The 12622-nt window shown below is 40.3% G+C and overlaps 1 protein-coding gene across 2 annotated transcripts in view; it reads right to left on the minus strand.

The window, feature by feature from the left end:
• RPS6KA3 (ribosomal protein S6 kinase A3) overlaps window positions 1-12622 on the minus strand; it is a gene marked incomplete at both ends in the record, with an annotated part of 148444 nt that overhangs the window by 19120 nt on the left and 116702 nt on the right. For both annotated transcript variants that reach the window (XM_080718279.1, XM_080718278.1), the window contains 3 exons: window positions 45-203; window positions 3054-3143; window positions 8395-8520. In XM_080718279.1, the coding sequence (XP_080574405.1) occupies window positions 45-203; window positions 3054-3143; window positions 8395-8520 (375 nt within the window). The remainder of the gene's footprint in view (window positions 1-44; window positions 204-3053; window positions 3144-8394; window positions 8521-12622) is intronic.

Raw genomic sequence — 12622 nt, forward strand, 5'->3', positions numbered from 1 at the left:
GGGTGTTTGCAAACGTGTGTATAAATAAAGTTAAAAAGACTTACCCCTTGTGCATGAAGATATTCAACAGTTTTGGTTATAGTAAACAGGACAGCACTGGCCTCTCGTTCAGAAAAAAATTTCTGTCTAAGAATTTTATCCAGCAATTCACCTCCTTTCATAAGCTCTGTTACCACATACACATATTTCCCATCATCATATACCTGCAAAATTCAACATCATAACATAAAGTTATTTGAAGCTTTATGTGCATTCCAAAGATAAATTAAAACTCATTTTATATTACAAGAAAAATTTTACTTATCACGTCCAATAGAAGATATAAAATCTGGAAAAAAGGAACTGATGAGATTCAATGTCAGAAAAAATATTCTTTAACTTCCTTCTGTAAAACGGAACTCATGACAATCACAATAACTATGGGCCAGGCATGGTGGCACACACCTGTAATCCCAGTACTTAGGAGGGCGAGACAAGAGGATTGCAGCCTCGGCAATGTCGTGAGGCACTCAGCAATTTAGCAAGACCCTGTTTCCAAATAAAACAAAATAGGGCTGGAGGTATAGACCGAAGGTAGAAGCCCCTGGGTTCTATCCCCAGTACTACGCACACCAAAAAAGAAGGTATCAGATACTGTATATGTAATGAAGGCCCAAATCAGGGAGAAAAGAAAGTACCTGTCTTCAAAGATTTTATACCTGTATATGGAAACAATCATATACATAAGACTAAAGGCACTGGGAATGCTGTAAAGTCTGAAAAATTTGACAGACTTTGGAATTCAAAATGAAAGGAGTAAAGATAAAAAGAATAATAAGAGCTTAGGAAGTTTTACAGGGTAGGCTGAGAGAAAGCATTTTCTAGACTTCTTTCTTGATTTTCTTGATTGGATTCTTAGAGAGTATATTACATGAAGAGTTATTTAAATGGAACAGTTTCACATTTTTTTGTGTGTTATGGGGGACCGAACTCAGAGGTTCAACCTCTGAACTATACTCCAGTCCTATTTTGCTTTTTCTTTTGAAACAAGGCCTCACCAAGTTGTCAGGTCTTGCCTGGAACCTGCAATCCTCCTACTGTCTCAGCCTCCCAAGCACTGGAATTACAGGTACGTGCCATGGCACCTGGCTCAGCTTCACATTTATTTTAATTTTGGCGGTACTGGGGATGGAACTCAGAGGCATTCTACCTCCGAGCTACACCCCCAGCCCTATTTTTTATCCCTTATTTTGAAACAGGGTCTCACTGAATTGCAAAGGACCTCACTAAGTAGCTGAGGCTGTCTGCGAACCTGTGATCTTCCTGTCTCAGCCTCCCCAACGCTGGATTTTACAAGCATGAGCCACCACACTTGGCTGCAGCTTCACTTTTCTTTTTTTGGTGGTACTGGGGGTGGAACCCCGGGGCTTTCTACCTCCGGGCTATCCTCCCAGATTTATTTTATATTTTATTTGGAAACAGGGTCTCACTAAGGTGCTGAGAGCCTCACTAAGTAGCTGAGGCTGGTTTTGAACCTGTGTGATCCTCCTGTCTCAGCCTCCCAAGCGCGGGGATTACAAGCGTGCGCCACCACGCCCGGCTCAGCTTCACATTTAAAGATGATTAAGTTAACATTCTTCTAACAAGGAGCACTGATAAATTAATCTAAGCAGTGATAATTAATCACAACATCCAGATATAGCCTTTGAGTCTATGTGAACACCAGCAGCAAGAGAGGGTCAAATGCTATCTGGGGAGTGTACACACTTTCTAATACTGGTTTTAATGAAAGCAACAGGAGACATAGGTAGCAGGGTATTTATTATGACAGCCCAAGGAAAGAATACCTACCTCATTTGTCCTGCGGGTAGTGATGGGAAGAGCAGGCTTCCTGGAGGAAGCAGTACTTTTTTTTTTTTTTTTTTTTGCAGTACCGGGGATGGGCATTCTACCTTGGACCGACATTCCCAGCCCTATTTTTTTTTTCTTTTTGGTGGTACTGGGGGTGGAACCCAGGGGCTTTTCTACCTCTGGGCTATCCTCCCAGACCTATTTTATACTATTTGGAAACAGGGTCTCACTAAGTTGCTGAGAGCCTCACTAAGTAGATGAGGCTGGCTTTGAACCTGTGCAATCTTCCTGTCTCAGTCTCCTAAGTGCTAGGATTATAAGCGTGCACCACGACACCAGGCTATTTTTTATTTTGAAACTGTCTCATTGAGTTGCAAAAGCCTCACTAAGGCTGGCTTTGAATCTGCATGATCCTTCTGTCTCAGCCTCCCAAATGCAGGGATTATAAGCGTGCGCCACTACTTCCGTCTTGGAAGCAGTATTTTAGCAAAGTCTTAAATGTGTGGTAGTTAGTCAGGCAAATAAGGGAAATGGTGTTGCCAAGTGAGGGAACCATAAGTCCAAAGACAGCAACATATAAAAAGAGGCTGCTCAAAAAAAATGTACATACTATATGTAGCATGGCTAAAGCACAGGAGGGTGTATGGAAATGACTGCAGAAAGGGCAGGGGCTTGAGGCCTGGGCAGTATGAACTGTTGGCAGGGAAGTAACATGGCTCGATAAGTGTGTTAGCTCTCTCTGGCAGTAATGTGGAAGACAGTCTGAGGAGTCCACAGAGAATAGTCAATCCAGAATATTAATAGTCATATTAGTGTTGGAGATTTGTGTATATATTCTGGTAAATACAGATCCCAAGAGCAAAAATCTTGAAATACATTTCTTTTTAAAGCAAAAGCAGAAAATTAATAATTTTGGGGAGTGCCAGAGGATTGAATCCAAGGGCATTCTACCTCTGGGCTACATCTCTAGTCCTATTTTATTTTATTTTTAATTTGGAAACAGGGTCTCCCTAACTTGCTGAGAGCCTCGCTAAGTTGCTGAGGCTGGCTTTGAATATGTGATCCCTGGATTATAGACATGTGTCACCATGTCTGGCCTCAAGTCTACTTTTTAATCTCATTTATACTAAGGTTTTTGTCTACCACATGATAGGTGAAAACATCCCAAATATGAGTTGAAGAACTGATTCGAATGAAGAATATAATTCAAAGAATATACTTACATCTTTTAGAGTAATAATGTTTGGATGCTGTCCATAACGAAGAAGAATTTCAATTTCTTCTGTTGGGTCTCTCTTGCTTTTATCAATAATCTAAAAGGCAAATATTAAATAAAATCACATCCCCATAAACTTTAAATGTTTATAGTTACAGACCTTAGGTATCATCTTATGTAAATATTGTGTAAACAACTTCTCAATCAGGTTTTTTCACTACCTGGCCCAGCTGTTTAATTTATAAAGCTAGTCTTGAAATAGCTGACAAAGTTGTAAATTCAAACCCACGAGTCACATTCCCACTAGGTTTCTCCAATATAAGTTTGTAGTAAATTTACAACTTACTAAAACTGCAAAAGTCTCAAGAAAAAGTACCAAAATTATAACTAACATATCTTTTCTTTCATCCTTGAATGTTTTAAACATTAATACAGATAATTATGAGGAAGATATATCTATAGCACTGCCTCTAGCACCTTTTTGATAAATTAACTTTACTTCTAATAAAGTATTTTAATGAAATATCCCATTACTTATAAAAAGTAACAAATTGAACAAACTTATTTTCTGTAGTACTGGAGTTGAACCTAGGGGTGGTTTTATTTAAAAGCTATACCCCAGCCTTTTTCCCCTGTGGTACTGGGGACTGAATTTAGGGGCTTTCTACTTCCAAACTATACCCCCAACCCTATTTTATTTTTTGAAGTATTAGGGTTTGAACCCAGGGGCATTCTACCTCTGAGCTACACCCCCAGCCCTATTTTTTATTCTTTATTTTGAAACAGGGTCTCACTGAGTTGCAAAGGGCTGCACTAAGTAGCTGAGGCTGTCTGAGAACCTCCTGTCTCAGTCTCCCAAATGCTGGGATTACCTATTTTATTTATTTTTATTTTGAAACATATTGTTGCTAGGTTGATGAGTCTCACTACTTGCTGAGGCTAGCTGTTAACCTGCGATCCTCCTATCTTAGCCTCCCAAGTATTGGGGTTCTAGGCATGTGCCACCATGCCTGGCTCCTCCAGTCCTTTTTATATTTGATTTTTTAAAAGGGTCTTACTTAGTTGCTGAGGCTGGCCTTGAACCTGCAATCCTCCTATCTTAGCCTCTCAAGTACTGGGATCACAGGTATATGCCATCATGTTTGAAAAAGTTTGGCTTCCAGTTTACTCAAAAGATAGTCTAAAACAAATTTTGTGGCTTTTGTATATTCAATTTTTATTGATACTGGGGATTGACCCCGAGGGCATTCTACCTCTGAGCTACACCCCCAACCCTATTTTATTTTTGTTTTGAAATAGAGTCTTGCTAGGTTGGTAAGAGTCTCACTACTTGCTGGGGCTAGTCTTTAACCTCTGATCCTCCTATTTGAGCCTCCCAAGAACTGGGACTATGGATATGTGTCACCATGCCTAGGTTGTACATTGTTTTAAAACTTCTTAATAATTAATGTATGAAGTAAATATCCAATCATTTCAGCAGCCTAGGAAAGAGTTTAATTCTTAGTATGAGGCCAATCTTTTTTCAGTAATAATTTATATCTAAAACAGTTCTATATGTGAAGAATAGGGAAGACAAACATATAGGTACCCACTATAATCAATGGCAAGTGACAGTGTTGAATTAAAAAATCGATTAAGAAAAGAGGTCCATCCTAGTACTTGGCTGAGACAGAAAGATCACAAGTTGGCAGACATCCTTAGCAATTTAGACCTACTTCAAAAATAAAAAAATAAAATAGGGCTAGGAATGTAGATCAGAGGCAAAATGTCCCTGAATTCAATCCCTAGTATCACACATATAAAACTAAATATCTCCTCTCCTCTCCTCCCTCTCTCTCTCTCTCTCTCTCTCTCTCTCTCTCTCTCTCTCTCTCTCTCTCTCTCTCTCTCTCTCTGTATTTGGACTAGATATGTTAATTCAAGATTGATGATTGGAATCTTCTCTTAAAAAATCAGAACATGCTAGGTGTGGTGGCACATGCTTATAATCCCAGTACTTGGGAGGCTGAGACAGGAGAATTGCAGGTTCAAAGCAAGCCTCAGCAACTTAGAGTGATTCTCAGTAACTTAGTGTGACCCTGTTTTAAATATAAAACACGGCTGGGTTGCTAAGGCTTGTCTTGAACCTGTGAGCCTCCTATTTTGGCTTCCTAAATACTGGGATTAAAGGCATAGGCCACAGTGCCCACTTTCATTTTTGCTTTTCTGATATGTTTAAGGTGGAAGGACACATTTTTTAAGCTGCCCACCAAGTGTATTATTTCTCTTTTCTCCTTTCATGTAAACAATTTGAAAATGTCTATGTACTCTAGATTTCAATAAGAACAATGAGCAGATTACCAAGTCTGATGTATTTCTATGGTTCATCTTTATATCAAACAGAAAGCTTTATGGACACTAATGACTCTTCAAAGCAATTACATCCAAGTTTAAAATACTTTCTCACAGCTGGGCGTGGTGGCCCATGCTTGTAATCTCAGCATTTGGGAGTCTGAGATGGGAGGATCATGGTTTGCAGCCAGCCTCAGCTACTTAGTAATACCCTTTTTCAAAATAAAGAATAAAAATTAGGGCTGGGGGTGTAGCTCAGAGGTAGAATTCCCCTGGGTTCCATCCCCAGTACCACAAAAATAAAATAAAATAAAAAATAAATAAAAATACTCTCTCACTAATTAAGCACAAGTTATCTGTACTTATAAACTAGTACTAAGGTTCAAGATAAATTGGAAACTTTAGACATTACTTGAATTGCTTAAGGTGGGAGAACAGAGATGACTATTCTTTATTTGTTTTTTTTTTTTTTTTTGGGTACTGGGGATTGAGCCTAGGAGCAGTCTACCTCTGAGCAAGAACCTGGCATTATTTTATTTTGAAAGAGGGTTTCACTAAGTTGCTAAGGGCTAGCTTGCTGAGACTGGCTTTGAACCTGCAGTCCTCCAGTCTTGGCCTCCCAAATACTGGGATTACTGGTGTGAATCATCACACCTGGCCCAGAAGTTGCTATTTTAAAAAGCGAAAAGGCAGCCTGGCATGGTGGCGCACACTTGTAATCTCAGCATTTGGGAGTCAGAGACAGGAGGATCGCTGTTCACAGACAGCCTCAGCTACCTAAGCCTTTTGCAACTCAGTGATATCCTGTTTCAAAATAAAGAATAAAAAATAGTGCTGGGGGTGTAGTTTGGAGGTATAATGCCCCTGGGTTCCATCCCCAGACTCAAAAAAAAAAAAAAGTGAAAAGGCAGAGACTTTGAATATAGATATTTGTTGATTCACATCTAAAGGTTTAAAATTCAAACGTGTGTGTTTGTGTGTGTGGGGGGGGGTAGTGGGGATAGAACCCAGGGGCATTCTACCTCTGAGTTACACTTCTAGCCCTATTTTGTATTCTTTATTTTGAAACAGGCGCTCACTGAGTGGCAAAGGGCCTCACTAAGTAGCTGAGGCTGTCTGTGAACCTTGATCCTCCTGTCTCAGCCTCCCAAATGCTGGGATTACAAGCGTGCGCCACCATGCCCGATTTGAAAACTTTATCACAGAGCTAGGTCTCTTAGTTTTTGGCTTAGAAAATTATCTTTGGATATCTGATGATACCTGGTGAAATTAAATTTGTAATAATAAATTTTATGACTGTGGCTCTCATTTTTAATTGTTTCCCAAAGCCCTTTAGATGTAAAGAAAAGTATGACCATTTTTGCAGGAAAATCATAAGCTTCTAAAATTTGATACATAATTTTGAGGAACTCCCTGATACCCTGGAGCATAAAATGAGAACTTCTAAGAGTAAAGTAAAGCTCTGTGTGTGTGTGTTTGTACTGGGGATTGAACCCAGGGGTGTTCTTCTACCTCTGAGCTACACCCCAGCCCTTTTTTATTTTTGTATTTTTTGGTGGTACTGGGGTTCCTGGAAGCCCTTCTACCTCCGGGCTACACTCCCAGACCTATTTTTTTATATTTTTATTTGGAAACAGGGTCTCTTAAGCCAGCCGAATCTGCGCAATCCTCCTGTCTCCACCTCCCAAGCGCGGGGATTACAAGCCTGTGCCACCACGCCCAGCTTATTTTTGTATTTTATTTTATTTTATTTTATTTTTTGGTGGTACTGGGGTTCCTGGAAGCCCTTCTACCTCCGGGCTACACTCCCAGACCTATTTTTACATTTTTATTTGGAAACAGGGTCTCCTAAGCCAGTGCGGGGCTGGCTTCGAACCTGCGCGATCCTCCTGTTTCTGCCTCCCAAGCGCGGGGATTACAAGCGTGCGCCACCACGCCCGGCTTATTTTTGTATTTTAAAAAAGTGTCAACCAAAGCCGGATGAGGTGGCACATGCTTGTAATCCCAGTGCTTGGGAGGCTGAGACAGGAGGATCGCACAGGTTCAAAGTCAGCCTCAGCTACTTAGTGAGGCTCTCAGAAACTTAGTGAGACCCTATTTCCAAATAAATTATAAAATAGGGCTGGGGGGTATAATAGCCCAGAGGTAGAATGCCTCTGGGCTCCATCCCGAGTACTGCAAAAAAAAAAAAAAAGTGTCAACTGGGTTTTGTTGACACACTTGTTTTTTAAAATTTTTATTGGTGTATTATATTCATATATCATATTGGGGTAAAAATCTTTTAACCCCTACCCAATTCCCACTCCTTCCCTTGCTTGGCTTAGTGGTTGACTTCGATATGTTTAAGTATATTGTGTGTTTTAGAGATTTTCCTCTCCCCCCCTCCTTTTTCCTCCTTTAGGTTGCCTTCTTTGCTCCTCTATAGGATTTCCTTTTTCATCTAGAGTTCCTCCTAATGTTGACACACTTGTAATCCTAGTACTTGGGGACTGAGACAAGGAGGATCAGAAACAGGAGGATCTCAGGTTCACAGCCAACCTCAGCCTCTTAGTGAGATCCTGTTTCAAAATAAAGAATAAAACAGGGCTTGGGGTATAAATCAAAGGTAAAATAACCCTGGGTTCAATCTCCAGTACAAACAAGCAAACATATGTCTTGCTAAATTGCTGAGGCTCTTCTTGAACCCACAATCCTCTTGTCTTTGCCTCCCAAGAACTGGAATTAGAGGCACGTGCCACCATGCCCAGCTAATAGGAACACTATTAAAAACCACGTGAGGCATAAACTGGTACTGCCCTGGATTGATTGGATGTATAACCGTCTTACCTTTAGCCTTCAGGGGAACCCATAGTTCCAGATTAAGATCTTTGAAGATCATTAGCAAAGATGTTTACATTTAGCTTAACTTCTTATAACAAAATACACTTTTACCAAATAGAAAAGTATAATTTTTAACTGGTATTGACATTCATAAATAAGAACTAATAGAGTTGCATTTTAAGTCTAAATATATTTACCTTCACTGCGAACTCCATGTTTGTGGCTTTATGTATACATCTCTTGCAAACAGAGTACGAGCCAACTCCGATATCTTCTTTTACTTCATATCCGTCAGTAAACTGAATACTGTTCCTGTGCAACTGCTGTAAACAAAATTATAAATTGATGAAGATATTCATAATGCTTTTAGTACATTTCATAACAAGGAAATACATTACGCAGCACGCACCATTGATGTTAACTATAAATATAAACGAAGGGGTAGGGATATAGCTCAATGGTAGAGCACTTGCAAACAGATATATGAAGCCCTGTGTTCAATCCCCAGTCTCTCTTCCTCCCTCCCTTCCCTAACACATACAGCATATTAGTAAAAAATGACTGTAGCACTTATTCTTTTACAAGTGCAAATTTATAGCAAGTATGCCTTTTTAAAGGCTTATGTTAAGAAGGAACACAAAAGAAAAAGCAGATACTTGATAAGGTAAGCATAAAGCTTTGTCCGTGATTTAACTCTATTTTACTGCTTGATTTGCTATAAGATTTTTTTTTTGTACTGGGGATTGAGCCCAGGAGTGCTCTGCCTCCAAACTACATACCTAACTCTATTTTATTTTGAAACATGGTTTTGCTAGGTTGATGAGAGTCTCACTACTTGCTGAGGCTATCCTCGAACCTGTGATCCTCCCGTCTTAGCTTCCCAAGTACTGGGATTACAGGCATGTGCTACCATACCTGGATGGCTATAGGTTTTTTTTGAAATACCTTTGTGAATGAGAAGTTTGAAACCTCTGGTATAGCAGAAACTAGTAGGATTCAGAATTAAAATCTCTGTACAGCTTCAGATGTACCACTTATGGGCAATGTGACCTTGAGCTTGTGTTTTCTTAAAGGGTAATGGCGATGATTAAATAAAAACTATATATATATATATATATATATATATATATATATATATATATATATATATAAAATCAGGTCTGGGGATGGAACCCAGGGGCATTTGACCTCTGAGCTACACTCCCTGCCCTAATTTTTTATTCTTTATTTTGAAACAGGGTCTCACTGAGTTGAGGAGGGCCTCACTAAGTAGCTAAGGCTGTCTGCAAACTGTGATCTTCTGGTCTCAGCCTCCCGAATGCTGGGATTGCTAGCGTGTGCCACCATGTCCGGCTAAAAATAATATATTTCCAGTGATACCTGTTGTCATTTTGGACTTTCATTAGCAAATACTCGTTTTTATTCACCTTGAAATTATGGCTTTAGAAAACTCCTGAAGAACTGTTCGTAAATTAGGGACTAATTACATATGGTGATGATCAGTAGCAAATTACTATGACTATAAACAGAAAGGGAAGTTGTTCTGCCTGTGGCTATATACTGATGAGACCCTTCATGATATAAGCTTTGCATAAGGTAGCAGTTGAATTCTGTACTATATATATATATATATATATATATATATATATGTGTGTGTGTGTGTGTGTGTGTGTGTGTGTGTGTGTGGTCTCTCTCTCTTGTGGTTTCTTTTTTTGCAAGTCTTGGGATGGAACCCAGGGGCATTTGACCTCCGAGCTACATCCCCTGCCCTATTTTTTATTCTTTATTTTGAAACCGGGTCTCACTGAGTTGCAGAGGGCCTCACTAAGTAGCTGAGGCTGTCCACGAACCGCGATCCTCCGGTCTCAGCCTCCTGAATGCTGGATTACAAGTGTGCGCCACCATGCTCGGCTCTTGTGGTTTCTATGTTAGGTACAGAAGTTATAATTTAAAACTTGCCCTATATACTTGAACAGGCTACTGCAACATAAGCTTTGTTTAACAAGCAGTGTTTAAGGCAGAGGTATAGATCAGTGATAGAGCACCTGACTGGCATGTGTGAGGACCTGGTTCAATTGCAGCATTATAAAAAGAAAGGAAAGAAAGAAAAAGTTTTTTTTAAAATTTTTGGTGGTACTGGGGTTTCTGGAAGCCCTTCTACCTCCGGGCTACACTCCCACGGGCTACACTGCCAGACCTATTTTATACTTTTTTATTTTTGGAAACAGGGTCTCTTAAGCCAGCGCAGCTGGCTTCGAACCTGCGTGATCCTCTTGTCTCTGCCTCCCAAGCACGAGGATTACAAGCGTGCGCCACCACGCCTGGCAGAAAAGAAAGTTTTAAAATTCAGTGTTTTAACTGGTTTGTAGAAAGTAAGGTGATTGATGTGTGTGGGGACTCTTTAGAATAAAGCAGTTTGGAAGGTAACTCAGCGGTAGAGCGCTGCCTAGCATGTGTAAGGCTCTGAGTTTGAGCTACAGCAACAGCACAAAGGCAACTTAGTAATCAAGCAAATTCAAACATCGAATACACCCTAACAAAGATTTAATGCTTCAAAAGATATACCTTCTTCCCTCAACTGAGTAAAAAGATTAATTATATTTCAAAAATATTTTTTTATTTTGACATACAGATATTTATGGCATACAGTGTGACATTTTGCATGTATACAGTGTAATAATCAGATCAGTGTGAATTAAATTTATCTTTCCGTAATATTAGAAGGGGAAGAAAGAAATCTAATGGTTTGTGCTACTTGTTTTCCTCTAACAATATTTACTAGTCCAGGTTCCTGTTTTACACACACACACACACACACACACACACACACACACACACACACACACACTTTCTATGGCCTTTACCTACTTTTCTCTAACGCTGATAAACAGAAATGATTAAGAGGTAGGGGCACCCTAAGGCAATACCAATAATTATTTCTTCCTAATGACAAGGGAACGCTAAAAGAACAAGGACAAGCCAGGAGTGTGGCATGCCTATATTCCCATACTTCTGCGGGTGAGACACGAGGATCCCACATTCACAACCAGCCTCAAGCAACCTAGTGAGACTCTCAACAATCAAGGGAGACCCTGTCTAAAAATAAATAATTACATAAATAAATAAAAAACAGCTAGGGGGTACAATGAACCTGGGTTCAATGCTGAGACACACACACACACACACACACACACAGAAGGGCAGCTGGGTGTTATGGTACATGCCTATAATCCCAGTACTTAGAGGCTGAGAAAGGAGGATCACAGGTTTCAGGTCTGTCATGGAAACTTAGCAGTGAGATCCTGTTTCAAAATAAAAAGAAAAATAGCGCTGGGGGGTGTGGATTGGAGGTAGAATATCCCTGGGTTCAATTCCCAGTACAAAACCATACCAAATCAAACAAACAAGAACAAGGACACAGCTTGATGTGGTGGCACATGCTTGTGATCTCAGTACTTGGGAGGCTGAGACAGGAGGATTGCAGGCAAGGCCAGCCTCAGCAACTTAGTGAGATACTCATCAATTTAACCTACCTACCTTCCTTCCTTCCTTCCTTGTAGTACTAGGGATTGAATCCAGGGGCATTCTACTTCCAAGATACACATTCAGTTCTTTTAGTTATTTATTTTTTGTTTTAAAATGGACTTGTTAGGTTGCTGACAGTCTTGCTAAATTGCTGAGGCTGGTCTTGAACCTATGCTCCTCCTGTTTAAGCCTCCCAAGTACTGGGATAACAGGCATGTGCACAAAGCCTGGCTAGGGACCTTGTTTTGTTTTGTTTTTGCAGTACTAGGGATGGAACCCAGGGGCTTTCTACTTTTGAGCTATACTTCCAGTCCTACTTTTTTTTTTTGGTGGTACTGGGGTTCCTGGAAGCCCTTCCACCTTCAGGCTACACACCCAGACTTATTTTATACTTTTTATTTGGAAACAGGGTCTCTTAAGCTAGTGCGGCTGGCTTCAAACCTGCGCGATCCTCCTGTCTCTGCCTCCCAAGCCTGGGGATTACAAGCGTGCGCCACCACGCCCGGCTCCAGTCCTACTTTTTATTCTTTATTTTTGAAACAGGGTCTCACTGAGTTGTAAAGAGCCTCACTAAGTAGCTGAGGCTGTCTGTGATCCTCAATCCTCCCAAATGCTGGGATTACAAGCGTGTGCCACCACGACCGACAGGGACCTTATAACAAAATAAAAAAATATAAAGGGCTTTGGGGGTATAGCTCAGAGGCAGAATCCCCCTGGGTTGAATCCAGTAACACCCTGCCCCCCAGAAAAGTAAAAGGACACAGCCAGGAGTGGTGGTGCATATCTATAGTCTTAATACTTGGGAGGTTGAAAGGAGGATCACAGGTTCAAAGCCAGCTTCAGCAACTCAGTGAAGCTTACATCAATTTAGTGAGACCCTATTTTCAAACTTTTTGAAAA

The sequence above is a fragment of the Muscardinus avellanarius genome (assembly GCF_963383645.1).
Source record: "Muscardinus avellanarius genome assembly, chromosome: X".
In the NCBI taxonomy this organism is placed as follows: Eukaryota; Metazoa; Chordata; class Mammalia; order Rodentia; family Gliridae; genus Muscardinus; species Muscardinus avellanarius.